The following is a 27871-nucleotide window of genomic DNA, read 5'->3' as shown; positions in this document are numbered from 1 at the left end:
CAGAGTCATAATGCAGCGATTAACCATGGTCTGAGAGAATGTTGGCCACAGATAAGATAGAATGCACATCTCTGGCTGCTTTCTTACGTAAGAATGATTATTAATCATGTGACTAATTAACAGACCTGAACTGTCTGTCTCGGTTGACAGCCTGTAGACAGCGAGCGTGTAACGAGATTTACGTTCCAGCGTTAGCAAAAGCACACGCAAACAATATCCATTCTGGTACACGGTCGATAATTCAGTGTTAAGCGAGGAGGGGATTTTACAGAGTTCGGCAGCGGGCAGAGGGAGTACTGCATTCTGCTGGGCACGCGACCTTCAGCGGCAGGTGTGGCTGCTGCATACTGAGAAGGGTGGCACGAATCCGCGTGTGTCAGTCGCTGCGTGGCAGCTCTGATCAGGATACTTCATACTAGGCCGCTGGGTTTACAGGGCACCCGTTTGTGCCGTAGTGGACGTAAAGACGAGGGAAACATCAAATTCTGGGTGCAGCTCACTAGAAACTCGCGCCGCTGCTTCACTAAGTTTCAATCATTTACAAGCGTACGTGACTGAGAATTCAGAGACATAGTCGAATTTGTTATTGACTGCCATGTACTAGACTGCCTTTTGTCACTAAACTAGCTTCTTTGCGATCATAATTTTGTCGATACGAACTTATTCGCTTTACTTACCTCTATTCAGACGTTTCTGGGTTTACTAAGTATAGGGGAAATATTTTGGCATCACTTAAATTGAGCAACTATAATGGCACTATGGAAACCGGGGTTGCCAATATTTCAAGGTTTGGAGACCATAATTGTCTAAATTTCAGTGGCGAATCACTGTTATATTTTTCTATCTTTGCAAAGTTCCGAAGATTTTTAATGCAAATAACGCAACAGTGTAATGTAGAATTAACCATCGATATCCTTAGGTGGATAGTTGGCCCTGTGTTGTCTCAGTGTGCAGCTTCATTTATGTCTTATTCGGGCAAAACATTCTTATTCTCAGAAGTAAGATTCCAGCAAGAGCTAGATGAGGCACTAATGCCGATTGCTACGATCTTAAGAGGATACGTACATAGCATTCAGAATTTCAGCATCTGCGTTCACAAACAGATCCGAGAAGGCCAGATCGCATAAAATCACGTCAAACTTGGCAAATAAATTGCCCTTGCAGTCCATATTAACTTACGACACCATTGTTGAATATAGACTGATGTAGTTGCTTCAACGAGCGTCCAGAGAACCCAGGACGTACCTACGGCGTCACTGAAGCAACTGTTGAAATTTTGAAATTGAACGATATCATTCTTTTATTTATTTAAATAACTCGCGTCGGTAGGCTCACATGAATTTTACTACGTTGTCCGTCGTAACTTGGCGAAAGCGCGCCTCGATATATTTGTTCTGGATATGTTTGCGGTGGCCTGTCTTAGCTGCCTCTTCGTGTATACACTTTTACTGCATAATCAGTGTCGGCTTTAAATAGCAGTTTTAAAAAACCCGCAAAATATTGCATACATACGCGACACTGTCTAAAACAGTATTCATTCAATCAATAAGTGCTCCTGAAGATTACCACAGTGGTGGTATCGAAATGTCGATATAGCTATTTCAAAAATGAAGAAGCTTTAGCAACTCCGAATATTTTCTCCAGAAGAAAATGGTCGTGTGTCGGGTAGTCGAGAAAATGTCACAATACGTGAGTATAATTTTAATTGTACGAAACTTTATCAGTACAATTTAGAAATTATCTGCGGTAATATATCTTAGTTGAATAAATTTCTCCAATCAGCACCTGAAAATAATATAATGATTTGGACGATATAAAACCCAAAAACACTAAATTTTCGTGAAACTAGAGACAATTAAGAGCAACGGATGCAAGATTACGAAGTTACTCAAAGGATAACAGTTTGTGTTAACTGAAAGAAGAAATTAACCTATACATTTAATCGTCTGTCTCGTATACAGAAGTGTACTTGCGTAAGCATTTATTAGTCTTATAAAATATCTTACAGGTGAGGCAGGCCAGTATCTCTTCGAATTTCACAATAACTGATGATATGCATGCAAGGGGAATCAATGTTTGTAGACTATGTGGAACATGCACTCTGAATTTTAAGAGTAAGCTTTTATTTAACACACAGTCTTTCTTGTTTGCATCTTCCGCTTAAACATTCAGAAGTTTGGGGTAAACAAACCTTTAAGGAATCACCTAACTCTTCTTTGAATCTCCTCTATTTCGTAGTGCGGGTGGTAGGGATCGTATATCGTCGATAAAGGCTAGGCAAACTGTCGGACAAGAGAGTTGTAATCGACCTTGTTGTGAATTTATATTGTCGTTTAACCTTGAAATCCTCGGGATGATCACACTGGATATTGGACAGTTGCGAGACATTCCACTGGTTGGTCGGAGATCATTTAACCAAATTACATACATAAATTTTTTTCAGACATCTGTGCAGTGACATTTCGTTATGTTGAGGATGAACACCCAATCTTGCCGCCAGTTGTTGATAATCATCTTGAATTTCTCAGCAGCTTTCTATCAACTGTTTTTGTTCAATATAGGAATGGCTCAGAACGAAATTAGATGCTTTTTGTAAGACACTTCAGTTAAAATTGTGTGCAAGGAGAAAATTTCTCAGGTTACACTGACAGAAAGTGCACTAAATCATAGCTTCCCACTTTAGGTTAGTGCACTCCTACTCTACGTTTTTCCAGTGAATATATTATATTCCCGAAGGACAGTCCTGGAAAGTAAGCGGAATAACCATTAATAGCTCCCATAACGTCTTCATTGGAATCAAAAATTTTTCCCATTCAAAAATATTTTTACGTGGAGTAGTCGGAGCTCAAATGGTGTAAAATCTGATCTAATAGGTTTGATTTTCCAACGTTCTGTACTTCAAAATTCTTAGATATCAACAGCCATCTGCAAGGTCCAGAAGCTTTGCCTTTGAAAGTCACCGGCTTTTCGTATATGTTTTCCACTCACATGGACTAGAAAACGAGCAGTATTCGCTTTACCTGAAAGGGCCAATCAGCAAGAAAGAAAATTTCAATTTTTCGAAAACAAGGACCACAATTACGGGAGATAAAATTGAAATTGACTTGTGGTATCTTCTCATCCACATTAGTAAATCGGCAACCTCAGTTCGGTTATTGTCAGAACAGTCCAAACGTAGCTGGGAAATTATTTTGCGCCTTTGTCCAGAACCCAACAAATGCTTAAAGCATCAGAATTGGATTGGATTGGTTGGGGGAAGAGACCAAACAGCGAGGTTAAAAAAAAAAAAAATTGGTTCAAATGGCTCTGAGCACTATGGGACTCAACTGCTGTGGTCATAAGTCCCCTAGAACTTAGAACTACTTAAACCTAACTAACCTAAGGACATCACACACATCCATGCCCGAGGCAGGATTCGAACCTGCGACCGTAGCGGTCGTGCGGTTCCAGACTGTAGCGCCTTTAACCGCTCGGCCACGCCGGCCGGAACAGCGAGGTCATCGGTCTCATCGGATTAGGGAAGGAAGTCGGCCGTGCCCTTTCAAAGGAACCATCCCGGCATTTGCCTGGAGCGATTTAGGGAAATCACGGAAAACCTAAATCAGGATGGCCGGACGCGGGATTTAACCGTCGTCCTCCCGAATGAGAGTCCAGTGTGCTAACCAATGCGCCACCTCGCTCGGTTTCCAAGCATCAGGGAAGCAGTTGAAAACCATACTTCACGTTTACCATCCTCAAGAAAATGGAGCCACACTTGAAATCGACCATCCATTTCCTAGTGATTTGGAAGCAGAGAAATGTCCTTCAACCTTGACCAACTTCGGGTGAGTCTGTCGGGGCGGTACATTGGACACAACAAAGTCTTACGACAGCATGGCATTCTAGATGTTCGTATTATTTTTTGTTCAGATGCTTTGTATTGAAATGCCATCCAAAAAACTGTTAAGCACATAAAGATTACACTTAAATACGTTATTGCGCAACGTGTGCCAGTCTAATATTTACTAAATTTTTCATATCAGATTCGCCTGTGTGAAGTGCCGAGAAAGTTTCGCTTGGGCCTAATGAACGGGAGAGAGGTATGAAAAGGAAAAGTAATGTTGTGTTATGCAGCAGTCTGTATACGGCAAAAGATGTACGTAGAGCGTAGCGAACTTGTGGGACATTACAGCGCTGGAGGGGCAGGTGGTGCGGGCAAGCGGCAGGTGATGAAACTAGGGGCAGGCCTGCCGCCCACGCAGCCGCCGCGCTGGTGACATACACTGCGCAGCCGGGTCGCGCGACGTCGCTTTGCAGCGGCACCTGCCTCTCCAGTGGCTCCACTCACGGCCAATACGGGCGGGCTTCAAAAGTCTCTCAACAGATTTCAGTTTCCCGTAAGTTTCTTAAATCGGCAGAGTCGAGTATTGAGAGGGTAACTGTCTTTGAAAACACTCGATTTTCTTTAGATTAAATTAGTCGCTGGAACAGGGTCGCAGTTCGAACTAGGAATCTTTGGCTTTCGCTGGCAAATGCTGTAATGGTAGAGCTACCAGGCACGAATCATGACACGCCTTTACAGCTTTACTTCCCACTCTCCAAACAGGGTTAGTCCCGGTCCAGCACACAATTTCAATCCCCCGGTAAGTTTCAAATCGGGAAACACTCCGCTGTAAAGTGAAAATCATTTCTGGAAGTGCTAGTGTCGTCTATAAATAGAATTGAAACGTTAGCCGGCCGCGGTGGTCTCGCGGTTCTAGGCGCGCAGTCCGGAACCGTGCGACTGCTACGGTCGCAGGTTCGAATCCTGCCTCGGGCATGGATGTGTGTGATGTCCTTAGGTTAGTTAGGTTTAAGTAGTTCTAAGTTCTAGGGGACTAATGACCACAGCAATTGAGTCCCATAGTGCTCAGAGCCATTTGAACCATTTTTTGAAACGTTAATTTTAAGAGGTTGTGTAAGACGCTCTTCAGTGGAGTAAACAGAGTTGCCCTGCAGAAAGTGCTAACAGACGACGGCGTAATTTGGAGTTACAGCTGTTATGTGGTTGGTTAAATCCGTAAATCATAAATACCAATGGACTTACTTGCAGCTTTTTCTACGAAATGTTACACTATTTTCACACTATTTAATCTGTCATATGAGAAAAAAAAGTTAGGTCCTAAAAAAGTTGTTTACGTGTAACATTGTCCCTCCTACGGTGGATTAACACTGTCTTCATCATAAAGTACCTGGAATAGTGTTGAAAGCAAATATGTGACTCCTGCTGTCTTGCATAAAAAGAGCATCACACCAGAGACACGAAACATAAGAAAAAAAAAAGAATCGTCTAACAAGATTCATGAACTAACAATGTCACTTGTTCTGTAGCGATTGAATTAATAATACAAGTGTGTCCGGCCTTCCGTGTTTTCTTTGGCATTATAGAAAAAAATGCTAGATAGTCAATAATTTACACGTAAATGAAGTAAAATTCCGTATGTCTAAAGTACTCTGAAAGTAACTGAGTTTTTGTTAAGTATAGTCACAACACTAATTAAGCATATCGTCCATCATACTCTCTTACTAACTCTAAGGCGATAGAAGATCGCGGAGAATTTACTGAAACTAATGTACAAGGGAACCAACTGCAGGACATGAATATGATTAGACATGCGTACGCAGATGATTAGCAGTAATAAATAATTTTAGAAAGAAATTAATCGGAATGATGCAAAAAGAGGTTACGTATTAATAAAGAAAAGTCAGAATATCTGGGCATAAGTAAAAAAAATCTGAAGTGATACACCATTCGCTGTAGATGAAGTCACTTTAAAGACATATGAACGCTTCAAGTATTTAAGGAGTCCTTTTAGTAACAACATTAGAACAGATAAAGAAATATCTGCCATAGCGAACAAAACTTTTTAGAAACTTCCAGCCAGATTAAAACTGTGTGTCGGAACTTTTTTTTTGTTCCTTTTAAGTTCGTTGTTGATCGATTAACTCAGTATTTTTATTACAGAGGGCAGCTGCCCCTCTGACCGAACACGCTGAGCTACCGTGCCGGCAAGACTGGAACTCGAGACCTTTGCCTTTCGCGGGAAAGTGCTCTACAAACTTAGCTACCCAAGCACGACTCACTCCCCGTCCTCACAACTTTACTTCTGCCAGGAAGTTTCATATCAGCGCACACTCCGCTGCAGAGTGAAATTGTCATTCTGGAAACATCCCCCAGGCTGTGGTTAAGCCATGTCTCCGCAATATCCTTTCTTTCAGAAGTGCTAGTTCTGCAAGGTCTGCAGGAGAGCTTCTGTTACGTTTGGAAGGTAGAAGACGAGGTACTGGCGGAAGTAAAGCTGTGAGGACGGGGCGTGAGTCGTGCTTCGGTAGCTCAGTTGGTAGAGCACTTGCCCGCGAAAGGCAAAGGTCCCGAGTTCGAATCTCGGTCCGGCACACAGTTTTAATCTGCCAGGGAGTTCCATATCAGTGCACACTCCGCTGCAGACAAAAATTCTCATTCTGAAAACTTTTTAGTTTTAGCAAAATCTTAAGGAAAAGAGCACTTGTATTTAGAAATAAAAATGAAGAAAAACTTTTAATATTCGAAAGTTTGGACTTGGGTACGAAGAAAATATCATGAAATGGAAGGTTAGAGACGAAGGAAAATAGAGAGCTGTACAAACACTGTAATATCGTCGAAGTGCTAAAGATGCTTCAACTGGGCAGGCCGTATAGGAAGAATGACGAAAAATAGCCTCACGGAAATAGCCTGGCTAAAGTATCATTCTGCAGAACATTAGCTGGAGAGAGAGAAAGAGAGAGACCGAGAACCAGATGGCGAAATAACATCCGGCAGGACACAGGTAGAATGAACACCAAATGGACAAAAGGGCACTCGACAGAAAGAAGTGGAAATTTGTTGTAAGGTCTTACGGGATCAAACTGCAGAGGTCATCGGGTCTCTAAATCTACACACTAGTTAAACTAACTTACACTATGGACAACACACGCACACGCACACACACGGGGTGGAGGATGGAGAGGACACCGTGATAAGGCGCCATACACCGCGCGGCAGAAAGAAGTGGTAGAGGGTCGTATAGGAGGCGTATGGCCAATAAGGCCCTTGGCACTTGTAAAGGCAAACACAGCTCTAAGGCCTATCTGTTTTGGTTCATGAAAACACTGAAAAAATATGCATTTACGTGGTGCTTGATCTTCACTGACATTACCATTGCTTTCTACTTTCTCTTTCAGTAAATTTACACTGTTTTAGATTAGATTAGATTTACTTTCATTCCAATTGATCCGTAGTGAGGAGGTCCTCCAGGATGTGGAACATGTCAGAAAAACAACAATACATGACAAATATTTACAACTAAAACAAGCGAATGTACCATTCCACAGGTCCCAAGTGGAATGATCGTCATTTCTTAATGAACACTAAGAGTCAATTTACAAATACTAATGTACTGAATTTAAAATAAAAAAGTTTTTTATTTATTTATAAGGTAATAAACATGTAATACAACTACTGTAATACTTATTTACAATGAACACATTACTGCACTGAAATTGTGCAGAAGTTATGTTGTACTTATATACAAATCAGTTGGTTTTACTAAGAAATTCATCAATGGAGTAGAAGGAGTTGGCCACCAATAAATCCTTTAGGCTTCTCTTAAACTGAATTTCATTGGTTGTTAAGCTTTTTGTGGCTGCTGGCAAGTTATTGAAAATGTGTGTTCCTGAATAATGCACACCTTTTTGTACAAGACTAAGTGACTTTAAATCCTTGTGAAGATTATTCTTATTTCTAGTATTGATTCCATGAATTGAGCTGTTGGTTTGAAAAAGTGATATATTTTTAATGACAAATTTCATTAAGGAATAAATATATTGGGAAGCAGTAGTTAGTATCCCTAGTTCCCTAAACAGGCTTCTGCAGGATGTTCTTGAGTTCACACCACATATAACTCTTACCGCACGTTTTTGTGCCCGGAAAACTTTAGCTTGGCTTGATGAATTGCCCCAAAAAATAATCCCATATAACATTATGGAATGAAAGTAAACATACTATATCAGCTTTTCCATTTTTATATCCCCTATGTCTGACACAATTCACATTGCAAATAGAGATTTGTTAAGACGCTTCAGCAGTTCTGTGGTGTGCTTTTCCCGGTTGAATTTATTATCAAGCTGAAATCCCAAGAATTTAGCACTGTCCACTTCTTCTATCTGTGTGTCATCGTATGTTAGGCATATACTCATGGGACACCCCTTAGAAGTTCTGAACTGCATGTAGTGTATTTTTTCAAAGTTTAGTGACAAAGAATTGGCTAGGAACCAGTGATTAATGTCCACAAATATTTCATTAGCTGATCTTTCTAAGACTACGCTTGATTTGCTATTTATTGCAATGTTTGTATCATCGGCAAACAAAACAAACTTGGCATCTGGTAATGTTACTGATGAAAGGTCATTGAGATATATATATATATACAACAAAAAGTAAGGGCCCTAAAATGGGACCCCACATGTAATTAGTTCCCAGTTGGATGATGCCTGATAGCTTGATACATGTCTCTTTCCTAATAACACCCTTTGTTTGCTGCCAGAGATATAAGATTTGAACCATTTTGCAGCATTTCCTGTTAAACTATAATATTCTAGTTTACTTAAAAGGATATTGTGACTTACACAGTCAAATGCCTTTGACAGATCACAAAATATACCAGTTGCCTGCAATTTTTTGTCTAATGAATTAAGCACATTTTGACTGTAAGTGTAGATAGCCTTCTCAATACCAGAACCTTTTAGAAATCCAAACTGTGACTTTGACAGTATGTTATTTGAGATAAGATGGTTATAAAGACGACTGTACATTACTTTTGCGAAAATTTTTGTGAATGCTGGCAACAGTGAAATTGGATGGAAATTTGATGCTATTTCTTTATCTCCCTTCTTAAACAGTGGCTTAACTTCAGCATATTTCAGTCATTCAGGAAATATTCCACTGATAAACGACTGGTTACACAGATAGCTTAATATGTTACTTAGCTCAGAATCACATTCTTTAATTAACTTTGTTGATATTTCATCATACCCACTAGATGTTTTTGATTTTAAAGATTTTATGATGGACATTATTTCTGTTGGGGTAGTGAGGGTCAAATTCATATTATGGAAGTTACTTGAAATATCTGGTCTAAGGTATTCCATAGCAGCATCTACCGAACCTGACAACACCATCTTTTCAGTAACAGTTATGAAATGTTTGTTAAAAAGTTCTGCAACACTATACACGCCTGTCACCAATGTATCATTTACTCTTAATGCTATTTGTTCCTCTTCATGTCTGGTTCTACCGGTCTCCTCCTTCACTATATCCCATATTGTCTTTATTTTGTTATCTGATAAGACTATCGTTTCCTTGTAATATATTTGCTTTGACATCCGTATTACAGTCTTTAATATTTTGCAGTATTTCTTATAATGTGCTATAGCATCAACATTGGAAATGTTTCGGATTGACAGATACAGTTTTCATTTTGTTTTACAAGATACCCCTATTCCTCGAGTAATCCATGGCTTCTTTGTAGACTTTGCTCTAATCTTGGTAAGTTTTGGGGGAAAACAGTGTTCGAATAAGGTAAGCACTTTATTAGCAAAAGTGTTATATTTTTCATTCATGCCATGAGCACTGTAAACATCAGTCCAGTGAATGTCTCTGAGGAGTGTCCTAAAATAATCAATTTTTGGCTTATTGATTACCCTCTTGAGCTCAGATTTAACAGATTTTATATCCTGTTCAGTATTAACATTTAACAGAAGGAACTGCATGTCATGGTCTGAGAGGCCATTGACTATTGGTTTTGTAACATAATTTTGTTCATTGGACTTTTCTATAAAGATATTATCAATGGCTGTTTGTGAGCAAGTGACTACCCTAGTGGAGAACTTTACAGTGGGAATCAAGTTGAATGATAGTGTTACTAACTCAAATAAGTTCTTATTGGGAGAGTCTTTAATGAAATGTACATTGAAATCACCAGCAACCACTATTTCTTTGTTTTTGGTTGTTAACTGGGCCTGTATAGCTTCAAGGTGGTTTACAAACAGATTGAAGTTACCTGCAGGTGCTCGATATACACTTAATATTATGAAGGATTTTTTGTGAAATTCTAATTCTGTTGCACATGCTTCCATATGCTGTTCTAGGCAAAATTTATGAATGTCTATGTTCTTAAATTTATGACAGTTCCTGATGAATATGGCAACTCCTCCTTTCTCCATTTCTGATCTACAAAAGTGTGATGCTAACCTAAACCGTGTAACACTTAAAAGTTCTATACGAGTGGTCACATGATGTTCAGAGAGGCAGATTATGTCAGCTGGGTTTGAAGACTCTAATTCATCTATGCAGATAGTTAATTCATAAATTTTATTTCTCAGTCCACGAATATTTTGATGCAATAAAGATAGCTGACATGCAATAAAGATAGCTGTGAGCCTCCATAAAAATAAACAAACGATTGTAGAGGAATAAAACAGAATAAAATAGGGCAAATTTACAATGTTTATCGTTGGAGCCAAAACAGTGCTGACGCTCAGACACGTTTATTATAACAACCTTACGGGAATTCATTGAGCCAGTTCACACTAGTTTGATTTAACTGTCAGATGCCTGAATAACTTGCCTTTTGCAGCGCAGACGAGCAGGAAGTGTGTCGGTGAAGTTCTGGAAGGTATCGATAGGCATGTGGAACCATGCCGATTCCAGTGCCACGGCTAGTTGCTCTAGGCGGCCCCGGTGGACGATCTATGGTGCGAACAGCCAACTCTGAGTGAAGTGGTGAAGGGACCGCGGGGGGGGGGGGGGGGGGGGCGCACATAAATGGCTGTGTTTAACGGAAAAGGCCACAAGTGAGAGCAGCCTCTGGCCTTATTGCATGCACAGCACCTTACTTACTCATCATAACAAAACTAGTGACATGCGAACCCAGCTGCGGGTAACAGCTAATGAATGAATGTATGTATTCTGAATCAGTTGTCAGAAACAAGGTTTTTTTAAAAGCGGTTTCTGCAGGATGTTATACAACTAAATTTAGGTATAATTCTTATAAAAAATATGGCTGGTTTTGTACGAATTGAGCTGTCTTCAGACCTAAAATCGGTAGAGTATGATAACTATCATACTCTGCATATTTTAGACCTGAAGATGAACTAATTTGCCCGAAAATGGTCATACCAATAAACTGTAATCTTCGTTAATGAAGCAGTTAATAGAGCCTTACCACACTTTGCATACTAATTTAGAATGTTAGATTATAAGGAAGCATCTTATTCTGCCAATGAAACTCTTTCTTTTGTTCCAGGTACGAGCTTCACGAGTTCTGGCATCCAAAATGCAATAAACCTGCTAGGTTAGTAAGTACTATTTATAAAGCACAATCAAACGGTCAAGAGATAATACTAAGTTTAATATTTCAACTTTGGATCTCCGAGTTTAAATATGTAGGAAAATAGTGCGACTAAAACTAAATCAAGAGTAAAACAATTTACCATATTTTTACTATTATTATGTCCACAACTTTGCTTCTGCAGTTCTTTCTCGAAGTTCGAGGCATCAATGTAAAAAAAATTACAAAAATTTAAGATTCAAAATATTGGCCATTGGCTACTACTTTCTCCCATATTTTGGGCAGCATTCAAATCCCGTGGCGGAAGAACTGGGCGTCTATTGAAGAGATCCATGGATCGATCCAATTTTACTCTTGCTCTTATGAACGGAGGCGCTGGTCAGCCAGGCCGCATGTTACTGATCGAAAAAGGTGCTAGTCAGAGGGGGTAATGTGGGAAGAATACGGCGGTGGGGTATGACTTCCCATTCCAACATGTTTCGATTGGTTTTGCGACACAGGTCTAGCACTGTCATGCTGCAAAGTCACCTTTTCATGTCCATCGCTGTGTTCGGGCAATTTGTCTTCCAGTGCTCCGCTCACACGATCCACCTACTTTCGATAACGATCTCCTGTGATTGTTTCCATCGATTTCAATAGCTTCGAAAACCTTCTCTCTTCGACGTCAAAAGCACCGTCCTTGAAGCGTTGAAACAATTCTGGATAGTAACTGTATGACGCAGTCACAAATCGTCTAATATTTTGACGGCGTTCTGTTAACAAATGCTTAAGCTTATTGTATGACACTTACGATCTACCACCTGCACCACCACGTGCTGGTACTTCCATCTACTGCAAAACGGCGAAAGCTAAGTTGTAGCCTAATGTTAATACTACTGGTCATCATCGATTTTCTGGCTACCGACTGGACTAGAACTCAGTGTTACGACCACTTAAATATGCTATCTACAGTGCATGTCCCGCGGAGAATTCGTACCTCATAAAATATGTTACGTGATGTACACTGGCGAAATAACCGATTAACACCGTAGACAAAAGGATTACATGTACGTATCAAAGGAACCTTCCAGGCATTCATTCCAGTCAACAGCGAAACCACATGACTGCTAAATCTGCATGGTCAGACGGGGATTTTAACTGCTATCCTCTTGGATGAGAGTAGAGTTCTTCAAACAACTGCGTCACCTCGGCTCGGTGTCCGTCTCTGGGGAACGGACGTTTCACAACTTGGCATTTCGGTCGGTTCGTACAGGGGACACTTGTAGGACAGTGATATGTGAATGGAACCAATAGTTAGCAGATATTACTCCATACTGACCTCGCATCAGACCACACATTGTTACTTCACCACACTGTGTTTGTCTTTTACTTATTGTGGCCTTAAATGCTTCCATATCATACAGCCATCATTGTAAGCATCGAGACGTTTAACGGGATTTACGTGTTATATAATAATTCAATGCAAGCTGCTATGTAGGAATTAAAGAAACAACATAAAGTCCCATTGTCGAAAGCGTCATCATACACTAGTTTTGATGTGAACTTATACACTGAAGCAATAACACAAATATTCCCCACACCATCTTCTTTCGTAACAGTGCTCAATGCTGTAGAAGTCAGCCCTGAATGTCGTATTCGCCGTGAGAGTGAGCAAGTAAGCAGTCGTTCTCTGCAGGTAGGGTACTCATATGAGCCTGTGGTATTCAGCAGTTCTGAGGTCGTGTATCATTACCCTTGCGTCACTTTATTCTATTTGCACCAATCAGACGCTTCTTCAGTAATATTTGTCTTTGTTTAGCTTAGACATACAGTATATCCTGTCTAGTATATACGATATATTCCCGCTTGAAAATCGAACAAAATTTCATTGCCGCTTGTGGAAAGATGCACTGCTACAGGCAACGCAAGGTGCCAGACATCTTGTCAGCGTGGTTATAACGGACATTAGAGCTTCATGTACTGTGTTGAATCCACGCTAGAGCCCAAACACAGTTTGTGGACCTGCCTGTGTCAGTGGACTGGCATGTTTTGCTACGGACCGGACTAGTCACACGTATGCCATAGTGTCGCCTTCCTCTTTCCCCAAGTTTCTCTCTTCGTACGGAGTCCGCTGTTTATTGTGATTTAGCAAGTTAATTGTATTTAACTTTGTGGCCAGAAGCTCTTCATGTCGCCACAATCTTCAGTTAACCTAATGCTGTGGACGGAAGTTGAAAGCGCCATCTGTCTGTGAATCGTGTAAACTTCGTTTTGTGTGTTACCGTATCCTCGTCTCGCTAGTTAGCGCGCTGCGCTTTACGCTATACGAGTAGGTTGCCGTCGCATACGAGTAGATTGCCATTGCAGCGCCTTCCAGTCCAGAAACCTCGCATTTTTCATCTACACTGAGCACGAGAATGTTAAATGACAGAATGTAATATTATTGGAACAGTTCCTCTTCAAACCGTCCTAGAATGACAACTGCTTAGAGTTTCAAGCAACTGGGAGCCACATCAGGTGGCTGCAGTTCGGCTACCTCCATTGTTGAGCACTCCATTGTTGAGCAACATTACGAACAAACGCCAGATGTTATGGTATTGAATACGGAATGTGATCTCGACTCCCATGTATTAAGGACTACCTGAGCAGCAGGTTCTCCCGCCGCGTGCTGTGGCCAGAACAATGCAGAGTCCGTATTTTCTGCCACCCGCCTTGGCCATTCTCCTTTTATTCTGCGTTGACTGGTTTTAGATGCGCTTGTCTTTTTTCTGCTGCATCCTATTTTATTTTTGAGAAGTAGCATTCTGATGAAGGCAAGACGTTAAGGATTTCTTACCCCGGATATTAGCTGCTGATGAAAGAACTGGTTTTTCTGCTTCCTGCGAGAGAATGGGTTCTGTTCCTATCTTCAACACTAGGCCTGCGCCCACTCACCTACCGAACTCGTTTTCTCTCACCTTATTTTACTATTGGCCACCCTATTGGTATTCATTAAGGTTTACGCCTTCTCACTTTTACCATGACACATGACGAATATCCCAGCTATAAGCCACTGTTCATTCCGTTACTGTCGTAGCTTTCATTGGGGTAGCGGGCGGTAGATGCGGGTCAGGTTTCCTTCGCCGTAACTGAACCCTGATGGAGCTCTAATCTGCTCTCTAACCAGCATACTGGTTCGCTCCTTATACTTGTGCCTCTTTTTTAATAATTTATAATCACTGGCATAAAAAATGTAGTTTCAATGCCTCGATTATCCAGTCCTACATACCGTAACAATTGGTCAGATTTTTTGCTGACGTCAGTAACTAAAGATGGACTACCTCTTGACTGAGGCGTGACCTCGCTATTCAGTCCCTTAACACCCCCAACCAACTACATTTGAGTGCTCTTAAAGTCCAGTGTACAGAAAGTAGTTGCATATGACATGTTTCTAACACGCAAAGTTTCCACATTCTGATTGCAGCACGTTAAGACTTCACAACATACTTAATTCACTAAATAAGTTATTATGTACAGCCTTGTGAAGGGGATGGAAGTGCTGAGATGTTGCCACACGCCCCTCTCTAACACTGTATCCCACAATGAAGCAACACACGTCGAAAAAAACTTATTTATTGATAATCACCATGTCACTATCCGTTTTTATAACATATAGCATCAGGCATATCACACTAACAATCTGTGGAACGGCAGACCCCGGATAGATAATGGTAGAATTGTTGCTGTGCTCTAATGTTGGGCCGCCATGAGATAAAGCTCTACGAGCCAGCATTCTCTGTTTCGGATATGACACCCCCCCCCCCCTCCCTCTCCCACGTATAAGAAATGAACATGATTCACAGGCAGAGTCGGCGATAAAAATTACGCTTTACATCAGCAAATATGCGATTGGGATTTTGGCTGACTACAATTTTTGCTCAAAACTGAATCAGATTGTTGTATCCTTGATACTGACATATGTCGGACAATGTTTAAGGTTCTAAAAAGTCCAGCTACATTCTGTCCATCCTACCATAAGCATACACGAAGGAATAGAAGCTCCTGTAAACCGCAATAGGTTGTCTTATCCGTGACTACATTAAGAAGACAAAAGTGTTTTCTGCTGTGACCTCATTAGGTCTATCCGCAAGTGACGATCAGAAGACCACAGGAAGAAACTGTATTAAAAGTCAAGATCCTATTTCATCAAGAGTCTGTCGAAGTTATTCAGCAGCATGAAAACAGCACACATGTGGTCTACCTGCGCACGCAACATCTGCTGGCCATCGGGAGAAATATACAACTGCTTTGCTACTACTTATCAGCTTACTCAGGTTCTTGGATAGAACAAGAAACGAAATGGTCATGGAAACATCATGAAGTATATATGTAATAAACTGGGGACCTAGAAACGACGGAGAGGCTTCGTCCCGCCTTAGCCCTCAGTGGTTCACAACAGGACACAGCAGTCCACCCACCCCACCACCGCCCCCACACCGAACCCAGGGTTATTGTGTGTTTCGGCCCCCAATGGACCCCACCCCCCTTCTCCGGGAACGTCTCAAACCAGACAAGTGTAACACCAATGTTTACGTGGTAGAATAATTACGGTGTAAGTGTATGTGGAAATGGTGTTTGTGCAGCAATCGCCAACGCAGTGTAACTAAGGCGGAATAAGGCGAACCAGCCCGCATTCGCCGAGGTAGATGGAAAACCGCCTTAAAAACCATCCACAGGCTGGTCGGCACACCGGACCTCGACACTAATCCTCCAGGCGGATCCGTGCCGGGGACCGGCAGTCTTCCCTCTCGGGAAGCAGCGCGTTAAACCGCGCGGCTTTCCGGGCGGGCTCAAACATCATGTTACTTTGCTGTAAGGGAAGAACGTTGCACCAGATCTGAACATCTGGCTGAGGTGCCGAGACACTCGATAGGCGCCAACGATACATAACGAAATACTGGAAATTATGGGTTACATGACACACAGTGCGGTAAATTACAGAATTACGGCAGATTCAACGACAGACGTCGCGGGCAAGGAGCAGTTCACTCTTTGTGTACATTACAGCGACCCTAGGAAGATAGAAGTAAAAAAAATAATAATAATAATAAATTGGGGTTCACACAGTCTGCTTCAGGGCACAAACGTTGGAAACTACCACTCATGACATCCTTCTAAGACTCTTACTAGCAAATGGCTCTAAGCACTATGGGACTTAACATCTGAGGTCATCAGTCCCCTAACTCTCACTAGCAATGGAGTTTCTATGCGCCCATTGCTGCGATAGTGCAGCTGATGCATCATGGCAAAACAACGGTGTGAAGGAAATTCTTCTCACAGATCGGCCAAAGAGCTGTTACATCGAAACTTCCTGGCAGATTAAAACTGTGTGCCGGACCGAGACTCGAACTCGGGGCTTTGCCTTTCGCGGGCAAGTGCTCTACCAACTGAGCTACCCAAGCACGACTTACGCCCCGTCCTCACAGCTTTACTTCTGCCAGTACCTCGTCTCCTACCTTCCAAAGGAGAGCTTCTGTAAAGTTTGGAAGGTAGGAGACGAGGTACTGGCAGAAGTAGAGCTGTGAGGACGGGGCGTGAGTCGTGCTTGGGTAGCTCAGTTGGTAGAGCACTTGCCCGCGAAAGGCAAAGGTCCCGAGTTCGAGTCTCGGTCCGGCACACAGTTTTAATCTGCCAGGAAGTTTCATATCAGCGCACACTCCGCTGTAGAGTGAATATTTCATTCTAGCTGTTACATCGACTGCAGTAACTACTATTTGGATCTTGAACTACAGGAAGTTTCAAAAAGCCGTGGTGCATTGTACATTATCTTAGTTACAGTGAAATAAGTCTCAAATACACTCCTGGAAATTGAAATAAGAACACCGTGAATTCATTGTCCCAGGAAGGGGAAACTTTATTGACACATTCCTGGGGTCAGATACATCACATGATCACACTGACAGAACCACAGGCACATAGACACAGGCAACAGAGCATGCACAATGTCGGCACTAGTACAGTGTATATCCACCTTTCGCAGTAATGCAGGCTGCTATTCTCCCATGGAGACGATCGTAGAGATGCTGGATGTAGTCCTGTGGAACGGCTTGCCATGCCATTTCCACCTGGCGCCTCAGTTGGACCAGCGTTCGTGCTGGACGTGCAGACCGCGTGAGACGACGCTTCATCCAGTCCCAAACATGCTCAATGGGGGACAGATCCGGAGATCTTGCTGGCCAGGGTAGTTGACTTACACCTTCTAGAGCACGTTGGGTGGCACGGGATACATGCGGACGTGCATTGTCCTGTTGGAATAGCAAGTTCCCTTGCCGGTCTAGGAATGGTAGAACGATGGGTTCGATGACGTTTTGGATGTACCGTGCACTATTCAGTGTCCCCTCGACGATCACCAGTGGTGTACGGCCAGTGTAGGAGATCGCTCCCCACACCATGATGCCGGGTGTTGGCCCTGTGTGCCTCGGTCGTATGCAGTCCTGATTGTGGCGCTCACCTGCACGGCGCCAAACACGCATACGACCATCATTGGCACCAAGGCAGAAGCGACTCTCATCGCTGAAGACGACACGTCTCCATTCGTCCCTCCATTCACGCCTGTCGCGACACCACTGGAGGCGGGCTGCACGATGTTGGGGCGTGAGCGGAAGACGGCCTAACGGTGTGCGGGACCGTAGCCCAGCTTCATGGAGACGGTTGCGAATGGTCCTCGCCGATACCCCAGGAGCAACAGTGTCCCTAATTTGCTGGGAAGTGGCGGTGCGGTCCCCTACGGCACTGCGTAGGATCCTACGGTCTTGGCGTGCATCCGTGCGTCGCTGCGGTCCGGTCCCAGGTCGACGGGCACGTGCACCTTCCGCCGACCACTGGCGACAACATCGATGTACTGTGGAGACCTCACGCCCCACGTGCTGAGCAATTCGGCGGTACGTCCACCCGGCCTCCCGCATGCCCACTATACGCCCTCGCTCAAAGTCCGTCAACTGCACATACGGTTCACGTCCACGCTGTCGCGGCATGCTACCAGTGTTAAAGACTGCGATGGAGCTCCGTATGCCACGGCAAACTGGCTGACACTGACGGCGGCGGTGCACAAATGCTGCGCAGCTAGCGCCATTCGACGGCCAACACCGCGGTTCCTGGTGTGTCCGCTGTGCCGTGCCTGTGATCATTGCTTGTACAGCCCTCTCGCAGTGTCCGGAGCAAGTATGGTGGGTCTGACACACCGGTGTCAATGTGTTCTTTTTTCCATTTCCAGGAGTGTATAATTCTGGAATCCACAAAAAGGAAAGAAAAAAACGTGTAGGCATATGTGGTACCATCTGGTGTCGACGAGTCCACATCCTAAAGTTCACTGGTTGATACCAGTGCATCCGATTCGATGAGCTGTAAGGGTAAAATCTTTCAAACATTTCAGCGAAAATTACGACTGGGTCCAGAAAACAGTGAGCGAAGTACCGAATGTCCTGAGCTCCATTAGAGACGTAAGATGGTCAGTTATGCGGGTATACTACGCGAAGCAGCTCGAAAAATTTTAGACTACTTTCTGTATAACATTCGTTATTGAAGTGTTTGATGTCTGCAAAAAGAAAAAAAAAAACTGGCGGATCCCTGCAGAATCAAAACTTTAATGCAGCCAGAGTGAAACGATCTATAGATCTTCTAAAACTGTCTCCTGCGGTTGCGGAAGGGTTTGATCTGCTATTAGAGTAAGCCAAAGCTTAATCTACGGACCTAAATCTGAAGGACCCAAATTTCTCACGGGCACGAAACATGACAGCGAAATTGAAACATCTACAGAAATTTCGTCTGTTCACGAAGAATTGTCTCATGGACACGAAGGTTTGAAATGCTTGATCTATTTCTGGATTACACTGATCGTAGGTTCAACCGTGAGGATATAAAGCGACATGCCACCTTGAAGAGATACTTGTTACGTCCTGCCAAACAATTCCTTACTGCGAGTACACACACACACAGCAGACTTTAAACTCTACAGACTTCATGCACAGCTCGAAATGCTGCGATCCACTACGACTGGTGTACAACCATAAAAGTAGTCTCCATTGGAAGACAACTTACTGCTGCACGTGGTGGAGTTAAAGCACTATTTCAGAAAGTTATTCGCCTGATCATTGTAATTGATAGTTACAGCATCGTCGGCATCCTCTGAGCCTTCGACGATTTAAAACTTGCCTCAGATCATAAATGACACAGTCGAGACTAACCGAGCTACTTCTCCTTAGTGTTCGTCAAGACAGGGATGACAAGATTAATCTTATGATTGAAATGAAAGAATTTATTTCCAGAAATCTGCAAAAGAAAGCTTCAGTAGAACTCCAACGACTCGGACGATTCATGATCGGACCAAATGCGGATTAATCAAATATCTCTATAATTGGATAAATCATGAAAACAAATCACTTCTTAGAAAAAAGCTAAATTTTTGTTTACATACTACTGTAATATTAATTTAATGACTACAAAACAATGTTGTTACAGTTTTGTACTGTACTGAGTAAATACGTTATCAGTTCTTGAACGTATCGGTCATTCTGTTTTTTTGTCTTCAACAGTTTTCGGGCAGCCAAGTCTCGCTTCCGCTTGACGGTGAGCAGCTGTGTATATGTTCACTTAGGCTGCCGCTCCATCCATGATGGCGCAGTGTCAAAGTAAGCAAACGCCTCACCAGCTGACGTTCCCACAACTGGTTCGGTTACAGCGTCATCCTGGCCATCAGTTTCTTTTAATGACTTCATCATTACTGATAATTTGGAATCCAGGGTCTGAAGAACCACAAGCAAGCCACTCGCCTATATTAGAACGTCCAGGAATTTTATAAGGATCGTATGTCCTTCCTCTTAGTTTTTACGCTTCTTCTTTTAATCTTCGTCCTTTTGCACCTTGTCTTTGGTTGAAATGCCTTTCAATTTATTCCAAGCTTTTTTTTAATGTTGTTGTCTCCGCCAGATTGCATGCTTCCGCCACTCTGAAAGCGCAGTCTTTAAATTCAGTTTCTAATGATGAGCCACAATGCCTTCTTCATTTCCATCTTCCAAAAGCTTCCAGAACAGTTATCTCCTGTAATGCTGCTTCATAGTTTCTATAACCGATTGGCCCATTGGCTGCAATAAACTAGTTACGTTCGGCGACAAGAATAATTGAAACGTCCATTTTTTCCTATCACGAAATCTTTCTGTGGGGTGGATGGGTGCACTGGCCAGAATTATCACCGTCCTGTCTTCTTTCTCTATGGCCTTTCGGTGTTTCTTTATTTTTTTTATTTCAGGTTTAAGTATTGTATCGTACCATTCGCAAGACAAAAGTACAGTCATCCATGTCTTTGGTTGATTCTTGTAAAAGATTTTTTCCTATCAAAAGAAGAAAAATGTTGTGGTTTCCTGTAGAGTCAGCACATTGCAGCATGATAACACGGTCTTCACTTACATTAAGGCCAGGAGCACTACTTTTCCTTTTATAAGTTTCAGTTGTTTCAAACAAAGCCTTCAAATAAGGCCTGTCTCATCTGCGTTGTATAAAAATTCAGGGTCATAAGATTGTGCTTCAATTTCGAATTTTTCAATACAATTTTTACTGTTTTAGGGTCTGCTGATGATTTTTCACCACGTAAATCCAACTCACGAATACCGCGCCTTGCCTTGAAATTCCGTAGCCAGCCATTGCTCGCTTTAAATGACGACGCTATAGATTTTCTTAGCTAAAATTTTTTGCTTTTCGCAAACAGTCGGCCCTTTAAGATGGTTTCCCAATGCTCGCTAATGCAAACAAAGTTTTAATACGGCCTCTTCAGGCTCCTTGTTTGATGCCTTTCCCCATGAACTCCCATTTTCGTTCTCAAGGATTGACACAAAGTTCAAAATTGAGAAATTTATTGTCTGAAATTGTGTTTCCATGTTAAACGTCTCAGCTAACTGCTTACGACTCACACCTTTGTCTAAAGATTCGAGGACTTTTATTTTGTTTGCAAACGATAACACAACGTGTCTCCTTCTAGAAGACATAGGCCGCACAGTAAATCAGAACACAGGCACAAACAAAACTAAAGACTTAGTCAACGATGCGAAAAAGACTAAGATGACGGGACTATTGGCTGCCGAAACACTTGTGACGTAATGATGGTCGAGAATAAGTTGATCTATCCTGTTACGGAGGTACGGGTGCTATTTAATTTTACGTCGCGGACACTCTAGAGTTATTTGACATACTCAATAAGGCCCATCTGGCTACTGGTCATGGAGGGCGGGACAGCATGTTGGAAGAACTTTCATCCAAGTGTAAGAACGTTACCCATCATGATACTGAGTTGTACATTTACCTTTGTGAGCTTTGCCAGAAAAAGCAAAAAGGTTTTAAAGGTGTTTGCGGCCAGCCAGTGATTTTTTTCGGGATTATTTTCCCGTTGTCAGGTGGATCTCAGCGATTTTCAGTCCATGCTGATAGTTTATAATGGTCTATAATAAGGTTATAATGGTCTACCAAGAGCATCTCACTAAGTTTGTAGTTCTCAGGGTTCTGAAATCAGAGAGCTAAAGAAGTAGCCTGCAACTTCATCGATACATTTATGTTGCTTGGTGCTCCAACGGTTGTACAGTCGGATAATGGCAGAGAATTTGCAAATAATGTGGTAAGCAGCCTAAAGCGGTATTGGCCCACACTGAAGCTCGTCCATGGTAGGCCGCGCCACTCACAAAGTCAGGGGAGCGTCGAAAGAGTAAATCAGGACATTTAAAATATGCTGTGTGCTTGAATGCAATCTCTTCCTGGTCTTCTTTCAGTAATGCAAGCTGTATTCCACATGTGCTTCAGCTGTGTATCTTCCTGTAAGAACACACTATATCACACTCGGCATTTGACAGGTTTTATTTTAGGACGCTGGTTTTCATGATAGTTTCTGAGCTCTAGAAGCTATTCTTTCTTCTATCTTCTCATGAATTCATTTTGCAGCTTCTAAGAACCTTCAGTATACTCGGTCCATGATTGGTTGGTAATGTAACTGTATGTTCTTCAGTTAATAATTGGCCTGATGTCAGTATTCACGAATCACCCTGTGCAGCTGGTCGAGAGCTGATGGCGGCTTCTATTTCGACCAATATGGTTCAAAGTATTTTCTCAACTACTAGGGAATTTTACAAAACCTTTTCCAGGCAGAGTTTCGTTGTTTCGATCATTTGCTCCCACCAACAAGCCGTCCATGGTACAGTGAACTTAAAATGAAACACATTGGTGAGTGAAGTGCTGGCTGATAGTAATGTCCTCAAAGAAGTGGGTGAGGTCTTTTAGTTCCGTGTTTGCAGTGTGAGATGTTTTTGCATTTCCAGAATAAATTGTATTTGGCAGTCCTCTCCTCACAGGAAATCTTCTGAATACGATCGAAAATTTTTCTGTGCTCATATACACACATAAAAACAAACGTCTGCATTCGTGTCCTCGTAAGTATTATAAATGCAACGATTTTAGTCATATTAGTTGCAGTGAGACAAAGAGCCGTCATCCTTATTCAATAAGATCCTTGTATTCACTATCAACTATCCAAAAAAGGCAATCAAACGAACTATTTGAATAAAATTTTTATATATTTGAATATATAGTCAATTAATTTTGATCCAATAATGAGATTACTGCTTCTTTCTGACTGTGGCCGGGAAATGAAACAGTGTGCTATCGATTTTGTTGTACTGAGTTTCATCCAGGAGAGGAAGACTAGAAATACACATATCAAAAAACAGTTTTGCATCATTCCGAGAGTTCCGGAACATGAAAAAAAAAATTGACATGTTCCACATCCACGAGGATCTCCTCAGCACGGATCTATGGAACGAAAACTAATCTAATCTAATGTAATCTATGAAAAAACTAGCTGCTTGAGTAATGGACTGCGGTTCGTCCAACTTACGAAAAACAGAGCTTTTCATTCTGGGATTCAGCACGAAGCTCTGTTCGGCTGCAAAGCTAGAGTAGGTATCTCGAAGTTGTCTCTGCCTGACGATGTTTTACAAGACGGACTGAGGAAGAGCTGGAAAAAAATAGCGTACAAACAACACAACACCAGAAAAGAAGACGGAATGAATGAATGAATGCAAGAGGCGTAGCTCCCTGCAGCAGACACAGACGAGAATGCAATCCATGACGGAGAAAACCAAAACAGTGATGAGGCCATGGGTATCGAAGAGCCTTCCATTTCTGTGTTTACCGAAAAATGCTTGTTTTTCTTATGTATGTTGCGTCTGCTTAAAAGAAACCTGCAGTGCTGGCACATGTCAAGTGTGGCCGAAGCGTTCATGCCATCTGTGGACATTCTCCTAAAAACGATCACGGCGACGAAGTACGATGTTATGGAGTTGGCATTTTGTGCAATGTTTGCTTCCATGTAGAGGAAACTGTCCACAATAAAACGGAATCGAAATTGAACCTTGAGATTCAATAGGAAAAATAAAAATATCCTTCTGTGCCTTTGGCTGCCACTGTAAGAGTTCTGATTCTCGACGTCGACGACGGACAGTCAGTCGGCTGTTGTTATGAACGTGACAGAAGATGGCTTTTACCGACGTGGAACTGCAGAAGGAATCTTGCATCTCTGTGCAAAATCAGACACCACCACCATATGTCCAAAGAACTTAATGAGGGTTGAAGATGTTCTTGACCTCTTCTCCGATCTGCAGCTGCTTGTCAGTCCATAGGAAGTGGCCAAGGATTCGTCGGGTGTACGTGCAACGAAATGCCAAAGTATGAGGTGCCTTTGTGTCAAAAAGAAAATAAAGTGCAATGCAAAACGTCACTCTAGCCTTCCCGGCTGCTTTGAGTTCAACCGGTAAAAGTGTTCTGTTCGCATTCTTCTTTAAATCGTGAAATGTACGTACAAGATGGAACTGCCGTTCTTTCAGTTTCAAATGCGTATTAATTAATAAAGGCTTCTCATCTCTTGCCCTTTTAATACTTCGCGTAAATGTTACTGGTCATTCTATATAATAGCTAGGAAAAGTATGTAAAATTTTCACTAAAAACTTATATTTTATAGTTCGCCCAAAACCATCACGCATTGTATACAGGGTGTTACAAAAAGGTACGGCCAAACTTTCAGGAAACGTTCCTCACACACAAAGAAAGAAAATATGTTATGTGGACATGTGCCCGGAAACGCTTACTTTCCATGTTAGAGCTCATTTTATTACTTCTCTTCAAATCACATTAATCATGGAATGGAAACACACAGCAACAAAACGTACAAACAGCGTGACTTCAAACACTTTGTTACAGGAAATGTTCAAAATGTCCTCCGCTAGCGAGGATACATGCATCCACCCTCCGTCGCATGGAATCCCTGATGCGCTGATGCCGCCCTGGGGAACGGCGTATTGTATCACAGCCGTCCACAATACGAGCACGAAGAATCTCTACGTTTGGTACCGGGGTTGTGTAGACAAGAGCTTTCAAATGCCCCCATAAATGAAAGTCAAGAGGGTTGAGGTCAAGAGAGCGTGGAGGCCATGGAATTGGTCCGCCTCTACCAATCCATCGGTCACCGAATCTGTTGTTGAGAAGCGTGCGAACACTTCGACTGAAATGTGCAGGAGCTCCATCGTGCATGAACCACATGTTGTGTCGTACTTGTAAAGTCACATGTTCTAGCAGCACGGGTAGAGTATCCCGTATGAAATCATGACAACATGCTCCATTGAGCGTAGGTGGGAGCGTATGTGACGAAACTAAAATGAGCTCTAACTTGGAAATTAAGCGTTTCCGGACACATGTCCACATAACATCTTTTCTTTATTTGTGTGTGAGGAATGTTTCCTGAAAGTTTGGCCGTACCTTTTTGTAACACCCTGTAGAATACCAGGATTTCACGCAATGCCCGCTAACGTTGTCACGTCACAGGCTGATGTAGACTAAACTGAACGACGGGCACCACGAACACAACTATGCGTGTGCTGAAATTTTTTTTTTTCCTTTAATACATTCGTTGCGGATTGATTAGGGCGATAAATAAATTTACACAGTGCTGTTTACTGCAATAGCTATCTAACAAAACCAACACTTCAGATCATATAGAACAAATTTCTTTTTTCTCAAAGCGATCCGAATAATTGGTGATTCGGATACTTGGGTTCGTTTACTTGGAGTTCTACTGTACAGTCTGAAATTGTATGTAATTTTTTTGGAATCTAAAAAGAAAAATAAATGCCTTAATGGTTTTCACAGAACTTACGGTTTTCTTTTTTCCATTAAGATGCAATGCAGTGTTTGTAAAATGTGTTGTTGTTATTATTAAGGGGTTCGTTGATGGTCGAATGTTATATTGGTGTACAGTAAATCTGAAAGACTCCTAGTAAGCTATCCCAGAGAGAAGTACAACTAATATCTTCCCATCAGTGAAATCTTTTTCAAAATTAATGGCACTAAACTTGAACCAGTATTTACGACTTTCGGTATTATATGAATTGTTTCGGTTTGTAGAAAACATAAAACTGAACTCACCACACTATCGTTATACATATTTGCTTAACGGTCTTGCTGAAAGACGTGTCTAATTCACATTACAAGAAATTGGTGAATATATTTCCTTGCCTCCCCTATCCACTAAAAAAAAAAAAAAAAAAAAAAAATGGTAGTTGATACGCCACTGCTTTCCTATCATGCAGATCAGACATTTCTTGTTCTACTTCCAGTAATCTCAGCACGACTTAAGCATATACACATCGCTGCACAAACATTATACACTCGACGGACTGACTGTAATTGGCGAAACAACGAAACTTATTCACGAAAGCCCCTTGCCCTCAGTGGAAGTACAGGGTGTTTCACACGAAAGACGCTCCACAAACATACATTTCCTTCCATTACGCTTAAAGGCTTTGCATAAAAATCAGAAAATAAATTGAAATGAACATGCCATACCTGGTTCATGGGGAAGTAAAGGTGAATCACAAAAGGTGCTGGAAGTGACTGCCAAACACTGTTGAACACGACGCTGCAGATTTTCGAATATTGCTGCCACAACCTCAGCTGCCATTTCCTGGATTTCACGGTTTTAGGCCACCCCAGAAGCAGGTGGTGTTAAATCAGGCGACCTTGAGGGCCACAGTCCTTTCGAAATCCTCTGCCGGAGAAAAATGATTCGACCACAGCCATGGTCGCACGAGACGTGTGGCATGTGACGCTATCCTGATCAAACCAGCCGAGAGTAAGTTCTTCATCGTCCAATTGGATCACAGCTTCCCGAAACATTTCGATGTAAACTGCACTGGTCACAGTAGCCCCAAAAAAATTGGTCCGATGACGCGACCCTGTGACATTGCATAGAACACGCCAATCTTTTGTGAATGTAGTGGTTGCTCGACCACTACATGTGGATTTTCATTACACCACAAACATGTATTCTGAGAAGTTACATAGCCAGAGAGGTGGAACAACGCCTTATCACTGATCTGAGCAATAAATAGCCGAAACCAAAGGTTTGTCTTTGCTGTTGACATTTAGTTCCTGAGGAATTGTAAATCTGTATGGATACATGCCGGCTTTGTTAGCAACTCCGTGACATGTGCTCCGTGACATTCCACATTCCTGAGATAAACGTCGAACAGACTTTGCAGGAGAGGCCAACAATCTTTGTTTCACATCAGTCACTTTCCCTTCCGATAGTGGCGGCCGTCCCTCGCCGTGAAGATCCAACACCGTTCCGTTTCTCTCCATCGTTTTCGCTAATTTTTGTATGCAGCATTTCGACTTTATATTCTGGTGACAAAACCGTTAAACAAACATTCGCTGACAGGTCTTAACGGAACCAATAATCCAATATTGTTTCACAGCGACACGTGGAAAGACACTGTTGCGTCATATGATGATAACGTAGAGCGCAGTATTGCTCTGTCAAACGTCGCAAATTGCTCGGTGCAGTTTCAGCGCGGAATTGCTATACATGTTTGTGGGGCCTCTCTCGAGTGGGACACCCTGTACTTAATTTGCTCATATCGCGTTCTGCCACTTCGATGGATAATGCTTTGATATTCATTTGGAATTACTCCATTGTGTCAACGGATATAACCCAGTCATGGTTGAAATGTTATTCAGTTCACTTATTGTTGAGAATGATTCAGCGAAAGCCCCGTGAAATTTCTCTCAAACTGAGAGCGTCTGCTAATATTCAGAGCAGCCCTAGGTTGCAGTATGTGTAGCAAACATCCTCTACAGGACTGTAGATGGCTGCATAGCGGAGGATGCACACAGCAAACACGAGGATCGTTTATGTCGGACACATATTGCGTTAGTATCAGTAGAGTCTGGGCCTAAGAAAGTAATCTTAACATTTGCCAGGTTGCAAAGTACTTGGTTGAAAATAAATGTTATCTTTGGAATGAATGAGTTACGGTACACTTCAATGTTTCTCAGAATGTCACGGAAATATTCCCCAACCACATTAGTGTGGGGCAGTTTTGGTGAGGGTACTTGTTAAACGCCCAAAATCCACAAAAAAATGCTGACCTTAACACCTTATA

The 27871-nt window shown here is 42.2% G+C and overlaps 1 protein-coding gene across 3 annotated transcripts in view; it reads left to right on the top strand.

Annotated features, from left to right (window-relative positions):
* The window catches only part of LOC126259833 (cell growth regulator with RING finger domain protein 1-like), a 443331-nt gene that overhangs the window by 399967 nt on the left and 15493 nt on the right, over positions 1 to 27871 (top strand). For 2 of the 3 annotated variants that reach the window (XM_049956879.1, XM_049956878.1), the window contains exon 3: positions 11340 to 11387. The exons of the other annotated variant lie outside the window; for it this stretch is intronic. In XM_049956879.1, the coding sequence (XP_049812836.1) occupies positions 11340 to 11387 (48 nt within the window). The remainder of the gene's footprint in view (positions 1 to 11339; positions 11388 to 27871) is intronic. 3 annotated transcript variants of the gene reach the window in all.

Source organism: Schistocerca nitens, chromosome 5, assembly GCF_023898315.1.
Source record: "Schistocerca nitens isolate TAMUIC-IGC-003100 chromosome 5, iqSchNite1.1, whole genome shotgun sequence".
In the NCBI taxonomy this organism is placed as follows: Eukaryota; Metazoa; Arthropoda; class Insecta; order Orthoptera; family Acrididae; genus Schistocerca; species Schistocerca nitens.
Note: the sequence above shows the minus strand (reverse complement) of the source record. Positions and strands in the feature narration are given on the sequence as shown.